Source organism: Lissotriton vulgaris, chromosome 8 (assembly GCF_964263255.1).
Source record: "Lissotriton vulgaris chromosome 8, aLisVul1.2, whole genome shotgun sequence".
Taxonomy (NCBI): domain Eukaryota; kingdom Metazoa; phylum Chordata; class Amphibia; order Caudata; family Salamandridae; genus Lissotriton; species Lissotriton vulgaris.
In genome coordinates, this window is record NC_141696.1 from 166,709,441 (window position 1) to 166,734,599 (window position 25,159).

The 25,159-nt window shown below is 43.0% G+C and overlaps 1 protein-coding gene across 1 annotated transcript in view; it reads left to right on the top strand.

Moving 5' to 3' along the window:
- MYO7A (myosin VIIA) overlaps positions 1-25,159 on the top strand; it is a 778,803-nt gene that overhangs the window by 348,290 nt on the left and 405,354 nt on the right. The window contains exon 3 of the mRNA XM_086933887.1: positions 23,559-23,672. Within this exon, the coding sequence (XP_086790013.1) occupies positions 23,559-23,672 (114 nt within the window). The remainder of the gene's footprint in view (positions 1-23,558; positions 23,673-25,159) is intronic.

Here is a 25,159-nt window from a genome sequence, read left to right on the forward strand (position 1 = left end):
AGTATAATACCTATCTTAGACATTGTGTTTAGTTTCTTTCCAGAAGATGTGCGGATTATGAGTATGGTGTTCAGTAGACTAGCTTCATAGTACAAGGATCACACCTGCCTTTACTGCATTTCTTTGTTGTGGACCAAACAGTGGGTCCTGAAAGTAGTTATTTGAGATATCAGGATCCAATGCTATTTGGTTAGATAATGAATCACTGGGTCAATTTAACTAAGCCTAAGTTCAAATATGGGCGGCTGTGTTGTGCACAATTTGCATCCTATGTATGAAGTAGTTGTGATGTGGAAAATATTGTGTGGTTCTGAAGTCAAGCCTGGAAGAAAGAGCTGCCTGAAGGACCAGACACCTTCCTTCCTGATGCGGCGGAGGGAGAGGAGACTTTCCCTGAGAAGCTTCAATTCTTCAAAGCAAGTAGCAGCTTCTTTGTTCACCTGTAGTATGAAAGGAAGGGAGGCATGCCCAGTTCCTTACTATGCTTGACAGTGCAGGCATAGTGCTTGTTCCAGAGAGAACCACCCAGAATCACGACCTCTGTGTCCTCAGAGCTGACTAGAGCTTGGTGGATCACAACCAATCTGCTACCCTCTTCTTATAAGTTTGAACATTTTCGAGTATATTGGCCTAAGGGCCTTGCCGAAGCTCTAATTTTACGCATCCACTGCTTTTGCGTAACGGTCAAAGCAGGAGAACCTAATAAGGCAGCAAGTGTGGCAACATAAGCATTGAACATGTAAGCCTGAGGCACAATTCTTGAGGGATGGTCCACTTCAATGTTTTTTTTGTTTAAAAAAATGATTTTTATTGAGATGATCTAGTCATGAAACATTCTCTCAATACAACATAGAAGAAACATTATTGATAAAACTGAATTGTATGCAGTTACACAATAGAGCTGGTCAGCGCATTTATAACTACAATCAGTGGCGGCTCGCGGAGAAGCGTTGCCCTCCTGCCCGCAGAGGCAGTCAAAAAATTAAATGATTATCATTTGATTTTTCGTCCGTCAGACAGAGTCTTGTGGGTGGGGCCACAGCACTGCAGCAGTGGGAAGAAGAGTGTTGGGCACTGCTGTCATTGCGCATGATGGTTTGGCCTGCTGTCTTGCGCACTGACTTCTCGCCAACTAAGCTACCCTGCTGTGTAGAGAGACCAGCAGGCAAGGATCTCAGCTCCAAATGAAGCACAAAACCAGTGCGTTTTGCCCCATCCCAATGCTTATCTTAAGGTGAGAGCAGTGTCGGGATCGGCCGCAGGGGAGTCTGGGAGCCTGTGCCCCGAGGAGCAGTAGAGAGTCGAGAAGAGCACCGAGCACCAGTTAAGAGTTTTTTGTTTGTTTATTTTTTGTTTGTTTCTTACTGCTTTCCCGCGCTGTCTCACCATTTTTATCAGACACCAGCCGCTACTGACTACAATGGATATTCATATTGGGATCATTAACAGAGATATAAGAGAAAGCATAGTACAAAGCAGCTTTACATAAATGAAGAAAACTAAGATATCATGACCAAAAAGAAAGAGACAAAATTACAACAATAATGCACATCGAGATGAAAATGATATAGCTTTAATTTTAGGAACAAGAAAGTTAAAGAGGGAAATTTAACCCCTTAAGTGCTGCCTCAGTGCATTGGCCGACGGCAGCACCACCTCCCCAGTGCTGCGCACGACCATTGGACGTCCATTCAGCACTAGTTCCAATGGACAGCGCAGCACTGGGGAGGAATGTTTAATAGCATCTATGAGGTTAAGGGATGCAGAGGAGGAATATGGTAAACATTACCTGGTTAAAGCCATCTTTAGAATCACATAAAGAGAAAATGTGAATACTACAGGTCAAAACTATTGGATACAATTAACCTTTATCAGATTTGAAATCGTAGCTATGTGTGTACCATTCGGGCCGCGGACGTGTACTAATTAGGTTTCCTGTGGGGAGTCGTTGAGGCGCAAATTACCCTCGGCGTGAAGAGTTCCCCTGCCGCTTAGCCCAGGAAGCCCGGTATTTTTACCTTACGAAGTCGGTGTCCTTGGAAATCCCGGGATAGCCCAAATGGGTAGAACCGTGAGTTGTATCTACACATATACACATCCCCAAGGTTAGGGTACGCCTTAGCGTGCGTATACCGCCTGGGGATTCTTACTTGGTCCTGATGAAAGCTTTGCTGAGCTAGCAGAAACATGTCGAGCTTTTCACTTTTTTAAGGATACATTCGGTTCAAATTCTTAACCACTAGTGTCCGATTCACCTGTTTTTAATGATCGCTGGCTGACCCCCTATTAAAGTTAGTTTTGGGACCAGCTTGCCATCTTTTAGCTCACCATACACCCTTTTTGGCACCACTCTACACGTCCAAGACCAGTTCTGCTGTAAGTCAGGCGTAGTAGCACACCGGGGAGATATTCGGTCTCCCTGGTGGAACCCAATGATGAAGCATGTCACCAACCAGGTTGGTGAGTGAGGGTTCCTTTTAAACAAATGTTTCTCCTCACTGCTTTCACACTCTTTCATTGTGTCTCTTTTTGTTCAGAGTCTGTATTTGGCTGCAAATCTCAGTGTTTATATTTCACTTTTATGTTGCGCCGTCAATCACTCTTTTGTTGTTTGTTAATTGATATTGAGGGGAAGAGGAGTGATTCTTAGCCCTACCTCTCTTGTTGTTTTTATATATATCCCCCCAGACCACATTGCATTTCATACTTTTTTGTAATTTTTATCGGGATATCAGAAAATCAATTTTACTACCTTTATTTATTGATAATAGATTGTATACTTACAAATCCGCTTTTTATCACATTTGTAACTTGGAAAATGTAACAACATGTAATGCAGTTATTCCTTTTACCCAAATGGCAATCAAGAGAAGAAAGGATCTCTCAAATTTGGAAATATTGACATACAAAATTGAATAGGTCTCTTATTTTGATGATTAGCCTACTGTATTTTTATTATTCCAATATACTTGATGATTGAAGGAGATAGAACTATAATAAGGGGTATTTTGTGATTCAATCTTTTTATGAATTGTTGTATGTATTTTATTCCTTATTGTTTCTCGTGAGGATATGATAATATAATTTTTAGAAATTGATTCAGGTGAAGCTTTCGGTATGGAAAACCTCTTCTTGAATTGTTAATATGGAAATATTTTTAAAGTCATTTCATCATGGAGAATTGATTCTTGTGTAGAATGCTTTTATGGTTAGACACTGTATACAGAATAAAGCTTGATTTGATTTGATTTGATATTGGCATTTGTTTCTCGTGTGTCGGGGGATTTCAAAAGCCTATATATTTTGGAACCAGCACGTCCGAACATTTTAAAATTGCCTAGGAAAAAAGGGAGAGAAGGATGATGAGTAGTACCTAATTTTCTAATAGTGGATTTATTTTAGGAAAGATACAGAAATCTAAATTAGATGAATTGTGCTTGAGATGGATGTCTGAAAATGGTATAGGCTCTTTTTCAGTACCAAGATCTTTAAAAAGAGGGATACCTTTCATCGCCCACTCCCTCCACCAGTCAACTTGTCCTAATATTTGATATGCTTATTAAACCACAGAGATGCAAAGTTCGATTTGGGAAGTTGTTGTGAGATATTCCTGTCTATGGAATGTAAGGAATTGGTAGCAGCACATATCATGGGTAATGAGTGAGCTACTGAAGATAGTTGATAATATGTATACTTAAGAGGGCACATAGTGGGAGAGGACTAGATAAGCTCCTTTTCATGTATAGCCATGTAGGAACATTGGGACATATTATCAAGAAAGGGCGATACATTATTGCCGCTTTAATCGGCAGGAAACTGTTGCTAAAGCGACGATAATGGGCTTGATATTATGCCCTTGTGAATTCCCATAGCAGCTCAGGTTCTGGTGTTAACCTGGGCTGCTATGGGAATTCACAAGGGCATATTAATTATCAAGCCCATTATCGCCGCTTTAGCGGCAGTTTCCTGCCGATAAAAGCGGAGATAATGTATCGCCCTTTCTTGATAATATGGCCCATTGATAGTAGAGGAAGAAAACCCCCAAGTGCCTTGTCAGCCCAAAAAGGCCCATTGGTATCTAAGAAAATCCGGAAATCTAAGGCATCCTTCTACTTTATCCATTCTCAATTTCTTGAAGGAGATCCTAGCTTTTTTGCTCTTCCATAAAAAGTCCATCAAGCTGTTGCCTAGTTCTTTGAAGAAATCATTGGAGAATTGAAAGGGGAGCATACTGATCGGGAAGTTACTAATGGGTGCTAATATCATTTAAATGGTTTCTAGTATGCCCCACAGGTGATACATTTTGGAGACCATTAGTGCTTTGCTTTTAGAAATTGTTTTGTCTTCGTTAATTTAGGAGGTATCTCGCAACCTTTTCCCAAACCAGATACCCAAAGATTCTAATGAGGTACTTTGCCACTTCAGGCCAGAGTTTTGGATGTGGGAGGGAAAGCAATGTATATTCACAGGGAAGACTTCAGTCTTCTTTTTGGTAAGGTTGTATCCAGAGAACTTCGCATAATTCGAAATTACCCCCAGGAGTAACGGGATGGCCATATCCGCTTCATCAGTAAAGACTAAAACATCCTCGGCATACGCAGCACCTTTTTGCAAGCCAGATGGAAAGGGAATGGCCTTGATGTTATTATTAGGCCTTCTAATAGAAATTCAATGGAAATGAGAAAGAGAAGCAAGGATAGTGGACAGCCCTGATACGTACCTTGTTTCAAAGAGAATTTATTAAATGTTCAACCATTATTATGGACAGTACCCTACCTGTTTGTGGTATCGGGCAAAATCCATTCTAACAATGGTCTTGACGAGACCAAATTTCCCTAAGGTGGTCATAAGAAAAGTCCATGAAACTTTGTTAAAGGCCTTTTCTGCATTTAAAGCTATCATGACCACTGGAGAGTGTAATAATGTAGCTTTTTCCGAAGCATGATACAACGCCTTAATATTGTCACATGCCAATTTACCTTTGAGGAATCCTGATTAGGATGGATGTATCAATTTACATACAACTTTTTCCAGTCTTGCGGCTAACCTATAGCATAGATCTTGCAATCAATATTAATTAGAGAAATAAAACAGTAATTTTTATTTGCAAGGGCGTCTTTTTCTTCTTTAGGGATAACAACTATTGTAGCCACAGAAGCTGTGCCTAGAGTCTTACCTGTCACTGCGAATTGAAGGAATAAGTTATGAAGTGGTGTAAGTAACGATCGCGCGTATGTCTTATAAAAATTACAATTGAAGCAGTCCGGACTAGGGGCTTTGCCTAGTTTTATACTCACTATGGCTTTGAGGATTTCTTCTTGAGCTATAGGTTTATTAAAGCATTCCGTAAGGCAGGGGTCTCCAACCTTATCTGTAGTGAGAACTATTCCTGATCTGTGGAAACCATTGTTAGCTACTAAAGGCAGAGCAACTTGCCCATTATTCCCAGAGTCCCTTCAGGCCCAGCTTCATTGACTAGAGATAAAGAGATACCAATTTAGTGTCTTCAATGCACAATATGAAACCAGAGAGCCTTGTATTAGTCCCGGCTTCCTTCTTCAACAAATTGTATGCTCCTGACCTCTGAAGTAACCAGCTAAGGAGACTGCAATCATAAGAAATCATATGGCCCTGCAGAGCTGTTGAAAGCTGCAAGTGCACTAAAAACCAAACACTGCACATCTTTCTCTTACACCTTTTCAACCCCCACACTACTACGTTGAATAACTCAGTAATCGCACCTCAGTGGTCATCACACACAACATGAAAACACTTCCCACATAGGATCACAAAATAAAGTCCACACCTTTCCAACACACACCCTATATGGATTAGCTTGCTGATCATGTAGGTAAGTGTTTCAGTACCCCAGAAAAGGGTAGTAAGCAATATATAAATGCTGCAAAACAATTATTTTAATATATCATGGCTCCTTTTTCTACATTATAAGACAACGGGCTTTGAAATGCCGGAGATCAGAATGTGCACTGTACAAAAATCTCTCCTGACAGAGTATAAATTTGCTCCATGTAATAATAACCTATGCCACATGTGTGGTGCATATGACTTACCAATTAGTAAATTAATATAGCATTGTGATCAATGATGGTGGGAGTCCATTATTGTTTCATATTCAAAAGATTTCACTTCTAAAAATGCGTCTCAACGTAGTGGTATAATCTGATGCTCTTATGAAATGCTTCTGTATGTAGGAAAAATAAACCTTGTGATTTTCTAAAAGATTTCAGCATATTTTGTAGGACTTTTGTGTCACTATATGAAAAAGGCTAGGACCCTGCTCAGCTTTCCCTATTAATTAATTACCCTTGTTTAAAACACAGAAATATGGCCTTTGTAAGGGTGAGAGACTTTTCTAAAGGGGATACATTTAAAGGGAAGTGTTAAGCCTTATATTCATTGTGCCATAAAATTAACTCTTCATTTTAATATTCTCCCATTATATCATTCAATGAAAGCATTGTTTAACTAGATTTTTATTTTAAATATGGCACCTCTTTAAGGTTCCTCCTGGATACAAGCCGACGCCGGGAACTTAATTTTACATTCCTCCCATTATTTTATTAAAATTCAATGAAAAGATATGTGAAATTATATTTCTGGTTCCGGTTGGTTGCCAGGAACAACTTGCAAGGTACATTATTTATTTAAAAACAAAAGATGCCTGTGAAATGCTGCTTTAATTTATTGATTACATAAATAAAAATACTGCTCGTGTTTTAGATGCATTGAATAAAGCATTGCACTGGCATCTTTTTTCTTTTTTAAATAAAGTTCCTCTTGGCCGCAACCTGATACCTGTCTGGTTGTGTATAAGGTGGCCAATGCGGCATCTCATGTGTGCGGTATGTAGAGACAATTGTGCCTTCAAGGTTGCTGCTCTGGCCGCTAAGTAACACAGGATCAAAGCATGATGCCGGACTGCGAAAGGCAGGCATCGTTTGTCTCCGTGGGCAGCTCATTGCTCCTGCTGGGTCGAAGTCAGAGGCTCAAATAACCAAAGTGAGCAGCTTTTTAGTATAGGGACGGTGAAGCTTAGACAAGAGGCCTTAAAAGACCTAAAAAATAAACAAATTGATGATGATATGGTACTAAAGTGGAGGTCAGTACATGAGCTACGGCAGGGTGTCGGCAACCTCCCAGAACCTCACAATCGACCAGTTGGAGACTCCTTCCCTAGAAGCTGTGTCCAATGTGAGTAGTGCTAATTTATCGAAGAATTCCTCAAATAAAGTAGTGTCCATTATTTTGGTGGGTAGTGAATCAGTCAGGGTTCTTATTGAGCATGGCTAGTCACCTATTTCGGTCTCAAGGCGCTGGAGGTAGAAGCGGTTCTGCAGTTCAGTCGAAGAGCCATATCCTTCCTGAGGGTGGTTCCAGGTCTTCACAGCCAGGAAGTAGAAGAATCTTCCTCCAGCTGTGATCTTGCAGATCTGTGGGATCGTGGCCAAGGCCAGGTTGGCAGATCTGAGGTTTCTGGTGGGAGTGTCGAAGGAGAGGCGGTGGTTGAGGTATGCAGGTCCAGTGTTGTTGAGGATCTTGTAGGCATGCGTGAGAAGCTTGAAGGGGATTCTTTTGTTGATTGGGAGCCAGTGGAGGTCTCTCAGGTGATTGAAGATGTGGCTGTGGCGGGGGATATCCAGGATATGTCTTGCGGCGGTGTTATAGTATTACAAATTCTCATAGAATTCTCAAAAGGAATACAAGATATCTAACAGAGATGTGACTATCACGCCATTTGAGGTTTTCATTGGAGGAATAACATGCTTGTTTCATGAGAATTTCAAATAGTTAACAAGGAAACTGCCTGCCTTAATCTTCTTTATCATTTTTTCAGTTTTTTTCATCTTAATCCACTTATGAGCTTTCTTACTCAATATTTTGTTATATATTAATATTTAAGGGTTTTCAATTCTGGCAGCGCCATGGAATCTTGACAATGGTTTAGCATGAATTCGAATGATTTAATTTTAGCCTCTATGGTCCATATGTAGGAGGCCTAATTGCGCTTGCAAATGCTGAAATTCGCAGAATTTCAGCATTTGCGATCGCAATTAGGGCAGCGTGCTATGTAGCATACAAAAACCCACATGCAAAATAAGAAATCGCCAAATTTGCGATTCCATATTTTGCAATTGCATTTAAGGAATCACAAATTGCGATTCCTTAAATGCAATGTAGGAAGCACCCAAGTTGTGCAAAATTTGGCTTAAGGAATTGCAAAATACCACCATCTTCAGGTTGGTGGTAATTTGCGATTTCTTTGAAAAATGCATTTTTTGGCATTTTTCAAAGTCCCATGTGGGTCACATACATGCCCTTAGGGCATTTATGTGGACCACATGTGCACACATGTTAATTTCAGGGGTGCAAAAGGGGGTCCTATTGACACCCTTGCAACCCTGAAATTGCATTCTCAATTTGCAATTCTCTAATTGAGAAACGCACATTGAGAATGTCTTCCCATTCATTCCTATGGGCCTTCTAGCCCATAGGAATGAATGAGAAGGAATTCCTTATTTGCGAATCTCAATTTGCGATTCACAAATAAGGAATAAGTGGGATTTGCAAAACATTTTGCTAATCCTACCAACATTGCGTTTTGCGATTCTCTAATTGTGATTCCCTAAAAATCGCAATTTGAGAATCACAAAACACAAATTACCTACATATGGTCCTAAATCATTTAAACATAAGCTCTCATGTTTTTTTTAACTGATATAAGGTTAATCATGCTTCCTCGTATTTAAGCTTTTAGAGAAGCCCAACAAATTCAGGAGGAGTCTCATCTATCTTATTTTCATTTATGAAGGGTGTAATGTCAGTATGGATGGCAGAGTTCATGACTTCATCCTCTGTGAGCATGTCATTAATTCTCCATTGATTAGACTTTGGAGTGGGTGCCCCAATTTGAAGTTCAAAGGATGTACACTTGTGATCTGAGTTCACGATTGTTTCTATTTGTGGGGAGATTGAAAATGATTGATCATCAACTAGAAAATGATCAATCCTAGAGAAGGAGTCATGATGATGGGAATACAAGATATATTCACTACTAGTAGGTTTATGTATTCACCAAACTTCAGTGAGATTGTGTGAAGTACAGATATTTTTGAGTTGTGAATGTGAGTGATTGGGTCTACATTTTACCTGAAATAGTAGGTCCAGAGTATCCTCAAGAGGGAGCTTGAAGTCACCACCTAAAATTATACCATTACCTTGTGGGAGGTCTGTAATGGCTCTAGTAGGAGAGGACCAGATAACAAGGTAGTCGGCGGATGGAGCATAACTCATAATGATGGAAATTTAATATCTCCTTTCATAGCTAAAATTATCAGCAAACTACCTTCTTTGTCTCTTTGATAAAAGGTGGCTGAGATTTTGGATTTTTTGGAAATGAAGGTTATAATCCTGTTTTTTCTTGTGGGACACTGGTGAATCAAAGCAATCGTGTCCTCAGTTATATTTAGGCTCAAGGGATTAAGTATGGGCAAATTTTGTTTATTGTAAGAGTATTAGAATCCCTCTTAAGTTTATGACAATAATCAGTTATCTACCTTCTTTTAACTGGGTGGTTGAGGCCCTTGGTATAAAGAGATAGCATTTTAAGAGTCGGTACATAGATGGAACCCATAACTTTATAAACAAAAGAGATATATAGAGAATTGTAAGAAGGACCTCCTCAAATCTTCATGTTCATTCATGCAGAAGACTGCTGTCATATGAGAGTAGTATCTAAAGGTAATATGATTCGGAGATTATAATAATTATGTCCTATAAAAGCTTCATAAACAATATGGAACAGAAGTTCCATCGACCAGATCATATAGAAAGAAAGGATTAGATGGCAAAAGAAAGGGGAGGGAATAAAGAAAAAGTAAAATGTAAGAAAATAGAAAAACCCACCCATCCAATCCCAAAGGAGCACTAAAGCTAAATAACCCACCCATCAGTACTAGAAACAGTGGAAACATGAGTGCTGTGAGGTGACTTTCTAAACATAATACCTAGATTAATTCTGAGAGGACAGATGACAATAGGATCTATTGAAACAGTGAAGAAAACCTGGTGGAGTCAATGGAGTCAAGCCACACAACTATACTCCAAGGCATGACTCACTGTATGAAGGGAGATATAAGTGAGCTTGAATCAGTATAGCAAACATATGCAAATCTTTTCGAAAGAGTGTCAAGCATCTGACATGCAACATTTTACACACTCTGGGGTCACAAGTAGCAAACGATATGTAAATAATAAAAATAGCCTTGGAAACTGTTTTATCTATACAAAAAATATGGCCGTGACATATTCCCAAATAGGGGGAAGCCGGCAACCAAATTCCTAATTTACAGAAAGACACACTAAGTAATAGAGTGAAAAATAAATAACCTGAAAACAGATATTCGCCATGATCAATGCTCCATATCAGAGTGTTTGATGCCGTCAAAAGAATTCTGAAGTTCAGCCGGATCTTAGAAGAGTTTGGGCTTATCATTGAAGATAACTTTGAACCTGGATGGATCTAAGAGAAATGCAGGATAGAGAGGGATATAACCTGGTGTCTGAGGGCTAGGAAACCTCTCTACGAACAATGGTCTATTTTGCATAGTCCTGAGCCATACCAATGTTTTGTCCTTCCCAAGAGTTACATTGGTGCTTTTTCACATATTTCAGAATCTCCTGTTTATGTTGGTGTGTTAAAGGTTTGAAGATCACCCTTCACATTTGCTTTTTGCTCCTATAAGAGTCTGGTGGTTGTTTGCCTGAATGAATTATGTGTGTTCTCTCGATTTTGAAATCTTTAAAGAAGGGAATGTCTCAAGTGCGAGGTATCCATGATTCCTTAAATTCCACACAAGGGTTGGCCACATCCACAACACCCTCCGGCAGACCAAAAATCTGCAAGTTTCCTCACCTATTATGATTTTCTAGATCTGTGACTTCCAAAGAGATGGACTACAGTTTGGAGCATGTTGATTTTGAAAGTTTCTGTGAAATCCTTCTGTCATCTTCCAGACTGCTTACCTGGGATCCAGCTTCCATATTCCTATTGGCCTAGTCTTTAAGATCATTCCTTAATCCCTGAATGTTCAATTTCATCAAATCAGTGTTCATTTTAATACTTTGTGCCAAATCATGCAAGCTGGTCAGTCATTGGAGAATGAGCTCTATGTTCGTAGATTGACCCTATTTAAGTTTTAAAGGTGAATCTGGCAGCAGAGGCGTAGATTTGGGTCTTTTTTTGCCCATTTTATTTCTTTCGAGTTTTTCTGCTCTTTAGCACTGCTCTGCATAAAATGGGCAACTCAAGCATAATGCCTCTGATTGAAAGTGGCACATGGGCAAAACAGGAATTTCAAATCAAGGGTTTGGTTTAGACAGTTGAAGGCAATGAGTTTGAATTGTAAATCGCAGGTGTTTGCAGACAGCTTCTGAACACAAAATCAGACAAAAGGAAACACCACATAAATGACTAATACCAGAACCAGCAGAGATTTAATTTAGCCCAACACACCATCATAGTGATTGAATTGCCAGTGGATAGTGTAAACCACAGGTTTAAATGCAGAAATAAGTGATACTTATTGATGGTGGGCCTTTTGTCACATCAGATGTTATGTTATGTTATGTTATTTGCATTTTAATGCGCACAGCTGCTCCAGCGAAGGAGCGTCCTGGCGCAGGGAAAGGAAAACACAACACAACACTAAGTCCAGTAACAAAAAAGCAGAACAGTAAAAGCAAGGAACATTTAAAACAGGAAGGTTTTCAGAGCCCTACGAAAAGATATTAGGTCGTTCGAGAGGCGGATTTCCAAGGGGAGCGCATTCCAGAGGGTTGCAGCTTTCACGCGGAAGGAGCGACCCCCCATCCGACTAAGTCTAAAACGGGGGACGACCACCAAGGACTGACCAAGGGATCGTAGAGAGCGGGTTGGAACATAGGGAGAGATCAGTGTATTGAGTATCCTGGGTGCCAACTCTCTCAGAATTTTAAAAACAAGGCAAAGAGCCTTGAATTGGATACGCTTGCTTATCGGGAGCCAGTGCAGGGACCGCAGAGTGTTAGAGGTAGGGCACGTTCGAGGCAGACCAACCACCGCCCTAGCCGCCGCGTTCTGGACTCGCTGTAAACGAAGAATCTCGGCTTGGTTCGCTCCTAAAAGGAGTGAACTGGCGTAATCCAACCGCGAGATGATCATTGCTTGAATGACCAGCTGTCTTGTAGGAGCATCAAAAAATCGCAGCAGGGGTCTTAGCCCGCGTAATACTCCAAAACAGCAGGCCGCCACTCTCTTCGTGTGAGTCACAAAGCTTAGCGTGTGGTCAAGCCATACTCCCAGATTCCTGAGTTCCAGGACGGGGGCCGGCGCTGATCCCAGCTCCGGAGGCCACCATTCGTCCCCCCAGTGGTCCGCTTCCCTTCCAACGATCATCACCTCTGTTTTTGTCGCGTTCAGCTGGAGACAGTTGTTGTTCATCCAGCTGGCCACCTCTCTCAGTCCACTTCGAAACCTGGGGGCATCCTGCTTGGCATCCCCGCTGATCGTAACCGCCAACTGAGTGTCATCAGCATAGGAGACCATGGTTAGGCCCCATTGCCTGACGACCTCAGCCAGCGGCTGCACGTACAGATTAAAAAGCGTGGGACTCAGCGAGGAGCCCTGAGGGACCCCCAGGTCCAAAGGATGGTACTTGGACTGAAATGGAGGGGTGGCAACGCAGAAGGAGCGATCACTGAGGAAGGAGCGGAACCACTGCAGAGCTGAACCACAAATGCCAATGTCCTGCAGGCGGTGTAGCAAGATGCGATGGGAAACAGTGTCAAAGGCAGCGCTCAGATCTAATAAAATAAGCGCTGCCGTTTGACCTGCATCGAGCACACTCCGCAAATGCTCAACCATTGCCAGAAGGGCCGTCTCAGTGCTGTGGCCAGCACGAAACCCATTCTGCGTGGGATCCAGGACATTCACTAGGGTCATATGCTCCGTGAGGGCCAGATTTACATGGGCCTCCATAACCTTGGCCGGCCAAGGGAGCAAAGATATTGGGCGGTAGTTTTCAGGTCTCGACGGATCCAAAGATGGTTTTTTTAGGATCGGGGAAACCACCGCTTGCTTCCATTTGGCCGGGACCAGGCCAGAGGTCAGGGAGAGGTTAATCAGAGAGCACACTGCTGTGCGTCCCTGAAAAGCAACATCCCTGAAAAGAGCAGATCTTACCGGGTCTGCAGGCGACCCAGACTTGACTCGCAGGGCCCACTTAGCAAACTCCTCATTAGAGATGGTAGGAAGGGAGTGCAGCGATGGACAGCTGCTAGAGCCGCTCCAGGGAATCACTGGAGGCAGTGTGCTTGGAAACGCCTGATAGATTTTCCTGACTTTGTCCAGAAAGAAGGTGGCTAGGGCTTCACAGTGGGCGGTGGAACTGTCCAACTGTGGGGGAACTCTCTTTGCCATCAAGTCTTTTATGGTTTTGAAGATGGTTTTGGTCGGGTTGAGGCTATTTCGGAACTCGGCTGCGTAAAACGCCGCCCGGGCCCTACATATAGCTCGATGATAAAGCTTAACTAAGGCCAGGTAGAGGGATTTCTTGTCGGCATCGTACGACTTACGCCACTCCCTTTCTGCCCGCCTGCAAGAGGACTTCATTGCACGCAGCGCGCTGTCGTACCAGGGGCTAGCCTGCCGGGGACTGGACTTGCTGGAGATGATAGGTACCAGGACGTCCAGCGCCCTGGTAATCCAGTTACAGAACCGGTCATAGCCCGAGGTAGCATTCAGCAGGGGACCTAGAGGCTCAGCACCCATAATGCGGTGAAGGTCCTCTAACCTGAGTTTGTTCCAATGGCGACGGGGTATCCGTAAAGGAGGTGGTATAGTGGGATTGGCAGGGAGGGGAAGCCAAGCAGACACCAGATAGTGGTCAGACCATATCACAGGATCAACCGCCACAATCCGGACATCCGAGAGAGTCGTAAAAAACGGATCAAGAGTGTGGCCGGCCGCGTGTGTAGGCTGAGAAACAAGCTGGATCAACTGCAAGGCCTCTAAGTCGGCCAGAAAACCACTGATGGCCAGAGACTCTAACCTATCAAAGTGGAGGTTTAGGTCGCCCAAGATAGAAAAATTTGCACAACCACTAGCCAATAGGCTCACAGCCTCCGGAAAGGCACCTCTAAAAGCTACGTCGCTGCCTGGAGGGCGATAAACAACCATCCCTGACAGCGAGAACTGAGGGCTGATGGAAACCTTAAACAGCGCACTCTCACATCCAGCAATCTGCAAGACCGTCCAGGTACATGTAAAGGCGGCTTTGATAAATAGGGCGATCCCTCCACCTCTAGAATGGCGGTTAGATCTGAAGCATAGATAGCCCGGAGGACAGGCAAGATTGACTATAGCGTCATCAGTGTCTTGTAGCCAGGTTTCAGTTACAGCCAGCAGATCTGGTGTCTTATCCGAGATGAGATCAGCCACAGATAGATGGTGTTTCACTAGAGATCTGGTGTTCAGATTTAAAAATCGTAGACCAGATCCCAGGCTACCAGGCAACGGAGGGAGACCGGGAGGAGCTCGTGGGGCGGGGGGAGTGGCGAGCTCGCGAATACCTACAGGCTGGTCCAATGACCATCTGTTGCAAGCACACTGAAACGGGCCACACAGCGGATGATAGGGTGTGGCAGAGCAGCGTGGGAGGGTATCTCTGATGGCCAGAAGCGAGGCACCGGAATACGTAATCATCCTGACAAGCCAACAGATACGGGCACACGGATATACACGAGGTAGAGATAAAAGATAGAATCCCCGGAGTACCGCGCGTACTTAGCGCGGACGGGCGCAGACGGGCAGACTCTGGCTCGACTCCGGCGCGAGTCAGGCGCTACAGCTGCGCGTCACCGCTGCACTAGCAAAGTGAGCTTTAAGTAGCAGCTCACCTGGGCAACAGGAAGCGCTAGAGCGCTGCAGCAAATGGCCCAAAGAGGCAGAGACCACCCCAAGATGGCGGCCAAGCGCCACGAAGAACCAACAAAAACGGTGATTTTCCGCGAAAAAACGCGGTGGGGGCACAATTTAAAATGCAAGTATGAGGCCAGATACAATTCTACAAATAAAACAAGGCTCAAAAACAGAAATAGTGCAAGTGTCCAAAACGAGCTTTAAAATCAATAATAAGCGCAGCACGCTTAAATGCGACCAGTATAGCGCGCATGCAGGCACCTTTCCCAAGGAAGGACAGTGGGAGAGCTCGTCTTAAGTAGCAGCTCACCTGGGCAACAGGAAGCGCTAGAGCGCTGCAGCAAATGGCCCAAAGAGGCAGAGACCACCCCAAGATGGCGGCCAAGCGCCACGAAGAACCAACAAAAACGGTGATTTTCCGCGAAAAAACGCGGTGGGGGCACAATTTAAAATGCAAGTATGAGGCCAGATACAATTCTACAAATAAAACAAGGCTCAAAAACAGAAATAGTGCAAGTGTCCAAAACGAGCTTTAAAATCAATAATAAGCGCAGCACGCTTAAATGCGACCAGTATAGCGCGCATGCAGGCACCTTTCCCAAGGAAGGACACTACTGTTACCTGAGCTTAGCAGTAGAAAATGAATATTTTCCTCAGCTCAGGTGGACAGAAAATCTGGATTTTATTAAAGACACAGAGGCTAATATTATTTCATTAGACTTTAATGCCACAACAATTCAGCAGCCCCTTTAAAGAACTTTGAACATAACAAAGATCCAACTCACCAAAACAGTAGAACACTAAGCCATCTCCCTTATTGTTTAGTGATCTGCATCAACACTTAAATAAGCACATAACATCTTCAATTCCAAACAAATACATACAATTTACACAAAGCTCAATGTCCATGATCCAATAACACAGTCGTCTAGAATATCCAACGATTTTTGATGTCTTCTGCAGGTCCTCTTCTTCTTTATTGTTGTGCTCGAGCTACAACATAAGTAACTACAATTAATTCTGGGCTGGGTAAAAGGGAGGGATAATATTAGTCTCCATGTCTTTAAAAAAATCCAGAGTTTCTGTCCACAAGAGCTGAAGAAAATCTACATTTTATGTCAAGACCGGAGGCTAATAATAATACAAGTGTTAAGTTTCTTCAACAACAAATTAGCTGCAGTTTAAACAGGTTTAAAATAAAATCTCCGGAAAACAGTATTATTCGACCAATCTGCACCCCTTAAAATGTCTTGCAATGCAGTCCAAGCATGAAAGTTTTCGACACTGACTCACCCCTCACAGACCGAGCACCAACCACGCTAACATCCACGCCTAAACTCTTCATCGTCTCTTTCACCCACCGAGCAATTGTAGGTGAAGAAACTGCTTTATGTGGACTTTTAAAAGAAATGAGCAGCTGTTTCTCCCAATTAGCCCTTAATTGTGCTGTCCTCCTTTCACGCTCCTTCACACCAGACACCACACACAATTTTCCATGCTCATCAATATATATGGATAGAAAATAGACATTGAGTTTGTTTTCATTCTTTTATTTAACCCCTCCCATGCTCGTGACGGAACCGTTCCGTCACGAGCCTCGGGTGGGCTGTGCTGGTGACGCAACGGTTCCGTCATGGCCCCCTCGCCCCGCCTGCGCTAACGTTCTGAAGCGCGGGCGGGGCCGTGACGGAACGGTTCCGTCACAAGCACAGCTCACCCACGTGCCGTGACGGAGCGGGTCCGTCACGAGCACGGGACCGCCGCGCGGCCCCCCCACCCCCTAGCACTGCGGCGGAATAGCCGCCGCAGTGAAGGGGTTAAATGAAAACACTCTACCTATGGCGAATAAATCTTTTTTTTAACATCCAGGGCCCTGACCCCTCCTAAAAGAAACCAGACACAACAAACCTCTCAACTTTTGTTTGGGACAACACCTTCAAACTTAAAGCATTGTTCACCCCCCAATCCTTCAAAATATTCTAAAATCTTAGCCAAATCCCAAATCAAATTATACCTAGCCACTGGTGGTTTAATGTATCTTGGGGTTAGAGCTGTCTCTCACCAGGGGGCAGAGACAAAGGGTGCCCAATAAACTTATGACATCCCAGGGATCAGCAGCTCTGGCTGTCATTCCGCTCTTCATCCTTCTCTTTCTCTCCATCTGTCCATGAAATACTTCAGCTCTTTCAAGGCAGAGGCCCGCTACAGCGACTACCAAACTCCTTCCCTCCACAAACACTCTCTGCACTTTGCTCCCCATGTCTAACATCTGCTATGGCGCTAATGTGTGTTTGGCCCTATTTAGAAAAATTATAGGTGCTAATATACCACTGCATTGTATAAAATGTCTAATAGTGTTTGTGCACGTACAGCTGTGCAAAATCACCCCTTCTTTTCCAATGTTCAATTCGCTTTTTATCCACAAAGAAGCAATGAGACATTTGTCACATTCATCAATAAACAGGTGTTAAACCAGAGGGGTGGAGGTAGACCTGCGGCTCTGATTCATTTAGATCTGTCTGCAGCATTTGGCACAGTAGAGCACAGGCTACTGATGAGCCACATGGACTACTGGTTTGACATTAGTGAACAATCCATTGAGTGGGTTGCTCCACCTTTTGAGAATAGAAACCAGCAGTTCAGTCGGGCCGCTTTACTTCTGCCATCATGCTGATGGTCCAGGAAACATCTGAGGGCTCTTGTCTATGGTCCCTTTACCCCATATTACATGAGAGCACCATCTGTGGTGTCAAATGTGCACCCATGAGGGGTAATGGGTATATGTCTGTGTGTGTGAAATGTTTGTCCCAACAAAATCTTTTTGCTGACTTTGATTTCCACAAGTCTTTAAAGAAATGTGATAACATTTGCTGGTTTTCTCTACAATTTAATGAAATTTGCAAAAGCAGCGTCCCATAACTTCACTTATCTCTAATTAAAATGTGATTTTCCATTTGCATGCATGCTTCACTTCTGAAGCTCACATAAATTGCAAAAATTTGAACTGAGATGAAAATGTGACATGAAGACAACCTTAGTTTGCATGCTTGATCACAGTTTACAATTTGTGAATGATTTGTTGCTTTCAAATTTTAAAATATAACTCAAATGCAAACAAAAAGGGTGGACATTGTTATTGTTATTGTTATCGTCGCTTTTAAAGCATCCTGGCGCTTTCATACCTGTGCCCAACTGAGCTCATGATGAGTGGGGGGTCTGACCATTTGAGTGAAGTCATGCTCTGGGATACAGCCATGTCTGCAGGCTCTTACTAAACTGAAAAAGATCTTCCTGCTGTCTCATCTCTGGTGGAAGATTATCCCAAAGTCGTGCCCTGCGGTGCTGAAGGCCTTACCTCCTGATTTAGTTTTTTTAAATCTTGGTACCTTCACCAGCTTGGCGGAGGAAGAGGGAAGACTCCGAACAGGAGCATACCAGGCACATTTATTCTGCATTGGTTTAGGTCCAAATCCATGCAGAGCCTTGAATATTATGCAAAGCGACTTAAATTGAACTCTTTGCAATATAGGAAGCCAGTGCAGCTCCGACAGAGTCAGGGAGGCAGATGAGCATCTCGGCCTTTTCAAGGCTAACTTATCTGCCATCGTTTGGATCCTCTGGAGTCTCTGAATCAAATATCTGGTCTGGTAGTAACGGGAGAACCTTGCGAAGGGCTCTAATAATGGAAAAGCAGCTCCCCACTGTTTTATTTACTTGTGTTTCAAGGCTCAATCTGTCATTGAACATAACTCCTAAGTTACGCACTTTCTCAGAGAATGCCGGTGGAGTGCTGTCTGTAGGGACCAAAAGTTGGTGGGGAGTGGCGCGGGAGGCTTCCCTGCTGCACAGTAAAGGATCTCGGTCTTATCAGCATTGAATTGTAGGGAGTTCTCTCTGAACCAGTGTGCCGTATCCTGCATGCAAGCATGAAAGTCTTTCCAGGATATAGACTGGTCCCCCTCTAAAGATAGAATAAGTTGGGTATCATCTGCATAATTGACAATATTGACATTATGAGCCCTTATAACAGCAATGAAAGGGTGTCATGGGTGACACCGTTAGCCAGTGCTGACTTTAGCCAACATCACTCTTTGCATGCTTGGGTTTTTGAGCTCATGCATTTTATGTTGACAGCAGAACTACTTGTGTGCAACATGCTGCAGGTTAAATATGCAGGATAGACTGTACGTGTTACTTCTAACATGTGGCCTCTAGGAAGTTAAATCCTAGCTTTCCTCATAGCAAATGATTGACAGCTGGAGTAGGGACCCCTGATCACCACCTCTGTGCACAAGAAAATGTAAGAGTCTGCATCACAGACCTGCACCGCTGACACACTTACTGGCTGTGATATTAGGCATCTGGGGCCTTATTCCATAAGTGCCCAGAGGGCGCAATGGGAGTTTGCGGCTGCTTTGCGCGCCCGGGGCACTTTGGTATTACCATCTGCAATACCGATAGGGCTGGTGCACATAAAGGGCCAGAGCTATCTTCAGGGGGCATCCCCTCAGTTGCATGGGGAGTGCCCCATGCAGATGAGGAAATCCATTCCTCTCTCAGCCCGCACCGTATTACAGACATGGGCGCAGAGGAAAGAAGCTCTCACAAGGCGCACTGACATTGCGCCATCTAAAAGGTGAGGCACTGTCAGTGCGCCCCCTGATGGCAGCCCTCTGGAGGGGGGAAAGGGGGTCCCATGGACCCCCCCAGACATCCCCTTGCAGGCGGGTGCAGTTACTGATTGCACCCGTCTTCAAGGGGATCTCTAATCACCCTGTAAAAGTGCAGGCGGGTTGCCGCCTGCACTGGGAAAACATGGAGCGGCTTCAAAGCAGCCACTCCGCTTTTCACTGGAATGAGCTGCCCCAGGGACAGTGCTAGTTGCAGCTTCCATGAGGGCAGTGCATTCCATGTAATAGGGCGCACTTTTCCTGTTTGCGACTGGCGCACCTGTTTTAAGGTGAGCTGGGCACAAATAGAGAAAGGGCGCCCTTTACATAATAGGGCTCCAGAATTCCTTCACGCTGTGTAAATGACTAGATGCGTAATTTTGATATTACAGTTGTGTTGTATTGTCGGGATCAATCTGTGATAAAATCTAGGTTATGTTAGGATTTATTAAGCGCTCAACTCACCCTGGGGCATCTCGGCGCTGACTAGAAAATTCATCTGCAGCTAACGGGAAACCGGGCAACCTAGTCATTAAAAGAGGAAGGCTTTCAGCTGTTTCCTAAAGGTACCATAATTCGAGATAGCACGCAAGGCCTGTGGGAGCTGGTTCCAGTACCTAGGAGCTAAGTTGGAAAATGCTCGACCGCCCGTCCGAGTCAGACGGATTCGGGGGACTTGTAATAGGCCTCGTTTGGTGGATCTAAGCCTCCTACTAAGGCAGTATTTAGTCAATTTACATTGTAAGTAGTGAGGGCCTTTCTCTCTAAGGGCGTTATGAGTTAGACAGCAGATTTTGAAAAAGGATCTTTTTTTTACATTAAGCCAATGCAATTCTTTAAGCAATGGAGCAGATGGGGAGCCCGCCGGGCGATTCAAAATCATTTGTGCGGTCGTATTCTGGACAATTTGTAGCTTGGACAAGAGAGTTGACCCCACCTCTGCCAGTAGGGCATTACCATAGTCTAAATGACTTGTCACCATTGCATGAACCAGGGTTCTGCGGTGGGAATAAATGGAAATATTTTCCGAAGAAGCCGGAGGCTATAAAAGCATATACCAGTAGTTGTTACGATGTTATCTTTCATGGACAAAGAACGGTCAATTTTTATTCCCAAGTTCCTCACAGATATTTTAGGTGTAGGGGCAGCACCCAGTTGGTCAGGCCACCAGTCAACTGACCAGATAACTGAGGCTTTCCCCATTAACATGGTTTCGGTCTTACATGGGTTTAGTTAGAGATAATTCACCGTCATCCAGTCTGAGATAAACTTCATACCATTAGCAAAGCGTATTTTTTCTAGCTCAGGACATTTCCCGATAGTGAACATGAGCTGCGTGTCATCTGCATATGAGATGATTTCAAAGCCCAACTGTTCCACTATCTGAGCTAGCGGGGCCATATATATGTTAAAAAGGGTAGGACTCAAGCAGGAGCCCTGCGGGACCCCCTCGTCTAAAGGCAAATTAGCTGAAGAGTAGGGACCTAAGGTGACCTTTTGTGTTCTCTCCGACAGGAAATGTTGTAGCCATTTTCAGGCTGTTCCTTTGAAACCACAGCCCAATAGTCTCTCCGCTAGCTTAGAACTGGAGATGGTGTCGAAAGCTGCGGAGAGAACTAAAAGGATCAGTATCATGGAGCCGCCTGAATCAATGGTCTGTCTTAGAGAGTCGTTAACTGCTAGGACAGCGGTTTCAGTACTGAAACCTGGGCGAAAGCCCGACTGAGAGGGATCCAGAATTTAATTCTGTTCCAGATAGAGGCTCAGTTGTTGGTTTATGATATTATCCAACACTTTCCACAGGAGGGGTAAAAGGGAGAGGGGCCGATAATTACTGAGGATTGCGGGGTCCAATGTAGGTTTTTTGAGAATGGGTCGGACCACTGCTTCTTTCCAGGGAGATGGAATAATACCCGTGGAAATGGAGCAGTTAAAAATGTCACAAATTACTGGTGCACAGCTCTTGACTAAGAGGGCCATGATTTTAGGGGGGCAAGGATCATTGGGGGACCCTGATTTTCCCAAGGCTAAGCCTTTTTGGACCTTCTCGATGGTAACTAAATTAAAGATTTCCAGAGAGTAATTTGGAATCTTCTGCTTCTCCTCCAGTTCCGCCAGTGTGTCGGAAACTAAAAGGGCTATCTGGGAAAATTATTGTAGATGCTCAATATCTTATCCTGAAAAAACGAGGCTATAGAGTCACATAAGTCCTGAGATTCATTAGGGACCTGACTACAGGCCTTGGGAGATGTAAAGTCTTTGACAATACTAAACAGAGTCTTCAAAGAGTAATCAGACTGTTCAATTTGCTTAGGAATAAAGCTGTGTTTCGCTGCCTTTAGGTTCAGATGGTAGCTAGCCAGTACTTGTCTGTATAGCAGTTTATTATGGGGGTCCTTGCTGACGCGCCAAGATCTTTCCAAACGTCGGCATTTTGATTTATCAGCCTTTAAATCTTCTCTATACCACGGATTTGGGGTACGCCTGTGGACAGGCCCACATTTCTTAATATAATATATAGCACAGTAATATATAATTTTATTGTAAAATTGCTGTTGTGGTAAAAATATCCTCACATAAAAGTACAAACGTTAAATAATGAAGAAGTAAAACTTATTATTACATGAAGGAAAAGACAAGACACGCCATGAACAGTGGTGGCCGGCATTGATCGGGAATGGTGAGACGGGGAGCTTGGTAAGGGGATCTAATATACATTTTTAGAAAACTTACCTTACCACCATGTCCTCTCCTCCTCGTCCCTCCGTACCGCCGGAATACGAAGCCGTGGTTCGGTGTTCAGCCAGGGAATGGGAGACTGGGCATGTTCTTGGTGGAGAACATGCAAAGTGCACATGAATGTTCTGCCAGTCCAAGGCGGCTTGCCAAACATCCATGCACACTTACAAATTATGCTCACCACTTCCCCAGCTCCTGTCGTGAGAGCAGCCCCACCCCGCCCAGCAAAGCTGCCGCAGCAGGACAAAATAGAATGATAAGAACCTCGAATGATTGTTTTTTTTATTTTTCCTTTATTTCACCGCTGCAAAGCAGTGGGACGGAGCTGCCACTGGCCATGAAACACAGGGCGCTGAGAAGAATCGCCTTTTCATTTCCTTTCATCGGAATGCGTTTACCCTCAAAATTCAGTGATTAAGCAACAAGGGACATTTGTATTATATTGTACATTTGTTGCATTTCTGAAGTTCAAAACAGACTCTAGGAATCTTTCTGCATGTAACCACTCGTTTCAAAGTAGATAGACTGTTGAATTAGAATGAATCATAAAATAAATTGAACCTAAAATGTAGGTCAATATGAAATTAGAAGCTGCATACCAGATTATTTTCGTAGGTTGCATTTCAAATGAATCTAATTTATCTGAAACCATTGTACCTCTTTAATAAGAGCAAGAGACACATCTTTAAAGAAATGTTTTGTGTAAGGTGATTGATTGTTCAACCTTATATTATAAGGACTAAAACAACACTTGCTCAAATGATATTGCAAGTCACTTACAATTCTATGACTTTATAACTGATCTCGCCCTTTTGCCTTCGTCCTCTGTATGGTCGTGCAAACTGGCCTGCAACATCATTGTAACACACTGTACGGGGTACTTTATCTCATATACTTATTGGAAATGTAAAGTATCATAGAAATCCTTGCAATCATGGTTTCTGGTTTCTATTGTCTGAGCTCTAGATTTTCTTGAATGTGCCTATATCACATTTAGTTTGCAAGTGCTGGTGTGCATTTAATAGTATTCTAATATACATAATGCATATTGTCTTCCAATGCTATGTAGCATTGATCATATTGTTGCTACAGTGGCAATAAACTACAGCAATAATGATTACTTTATGTTTACATTAATTTTGTCTTTCTCTTTCTTTGGATTGTATGTGTAGGGGGATTATGTCTGGCTGGATCTTAAAACTGGCCGTGAGTTCGATGTCCCTGTCGGAGCCGTGGTCAAACTCTGTGATTCGGGGCAAATCCAAGTACTCGATGACGAAGGCAATGTAAGTATGAAAGAAAATGTTTTATGGGAGCAAACTATGCAACCAGCCAAATGGAATACAGCACTCTTCAGTGTTAGAATAATCCTTCGCAGTTCTGAAAGGTGTAGTGTACGCCCCTGTGACAATCAACAGAAGGATTGTACTACTGATTATCGACCCCCATAATATCGTGGGACAAGAACATTAAGGACAGAGGCCCACATGCATCAACAAGGCCATTTGCGATTCTTTATTAGCGAAAAATAAGGATTCGCTAATTAGGAATAGCAAAAGCCTATGCAAGAAGAACTCGCTAAAAAAATAGCGATTTCTCAAAATTCCTTAATTGCGACTCGCAAATTGCTTTAGTGCATTTCTCAAAGGTTTTGCACATTACCATGAAGTCCAACTTCATGGTAATTTGCTCCCCCTATTAGCGAAATTGCAATTTTTTCTACTTTAATGCATTGCATTTAAGGAATCTCAATTTGAGATTCCTTAAATGCAATCACAATTTAAGTAATCGCAATTTTGCGATTTCTTAAATTGCGATTTTTGCATTTGGGATGATGCATCCCAAATGCAAAAATACCGGTTGCAAAGGGGCATATTCTGAGAATCTGCCCGTTTGCGACCGGTTTTTCCTTTGATGCATGTGGGCCAGAATATCAAGAGATAAAATATTGAAAGGTAAGTGCATATAGGGAAGTAAAGATTTATTATATCTAAGTCCACATCCACGTACCTTGAAGTTATATGTACTGCATACGCACATACATGTGGAGATAGATATAGAAAATCTAGATTTACTAACCTGCCAATATTTTTTTTGATATTTTGGCCTCGATATTGCATCGCCCATTGATATTCCGGGGTCGATAGTGAGGGTGCACACCAAGAGAGGGATGTGACACAGTCGGCTGTTGGGGTCAGCTCAAACTTTTATAAATAACTTAGGCTATAATTACAAATACGGGGCAACACCTAAATGTCTGTGCAACTCCTGTTTGGTCAGGGAGTGGAATTCAAAGCCCTGCAAAGTTCGACACAGGGAACTGCCTAGGTGAAGTAAATATAGCATCCCCATCATTTCCCCCAGTTTATTTCAGTAGGTCAAATTTGTTGAAATTTACTATGGGTAAATGCCTGGTAATACCTACAACATGTGAATTCAGTGCGGTAAGCATGAAATTACACAGAGTAGTCCACATTTCTGAATACAAACTGGGTAGTAGACAGTATTGATCAGGCATGATAAATACCTAACCCCATTGTGTTGGTGCTTAATCGGGGTCTTGGTAAGGTTGCGAATGGAAAAAGCAAGAGCCTTCATAACACTATTAAACTTTGTTTACTAAGGGAAAAGGTGTCCTTTTCATGAAAAAGTAAGAACTTGTTTTGTAGAATATAAAAATATGGTGTTTATATTTATTTATAAAGTTTTAAAATACTTTGAACGTTTTTACAGCGATCAATAAATAATTTGTTGTTGCCGAAAAGGAGATACT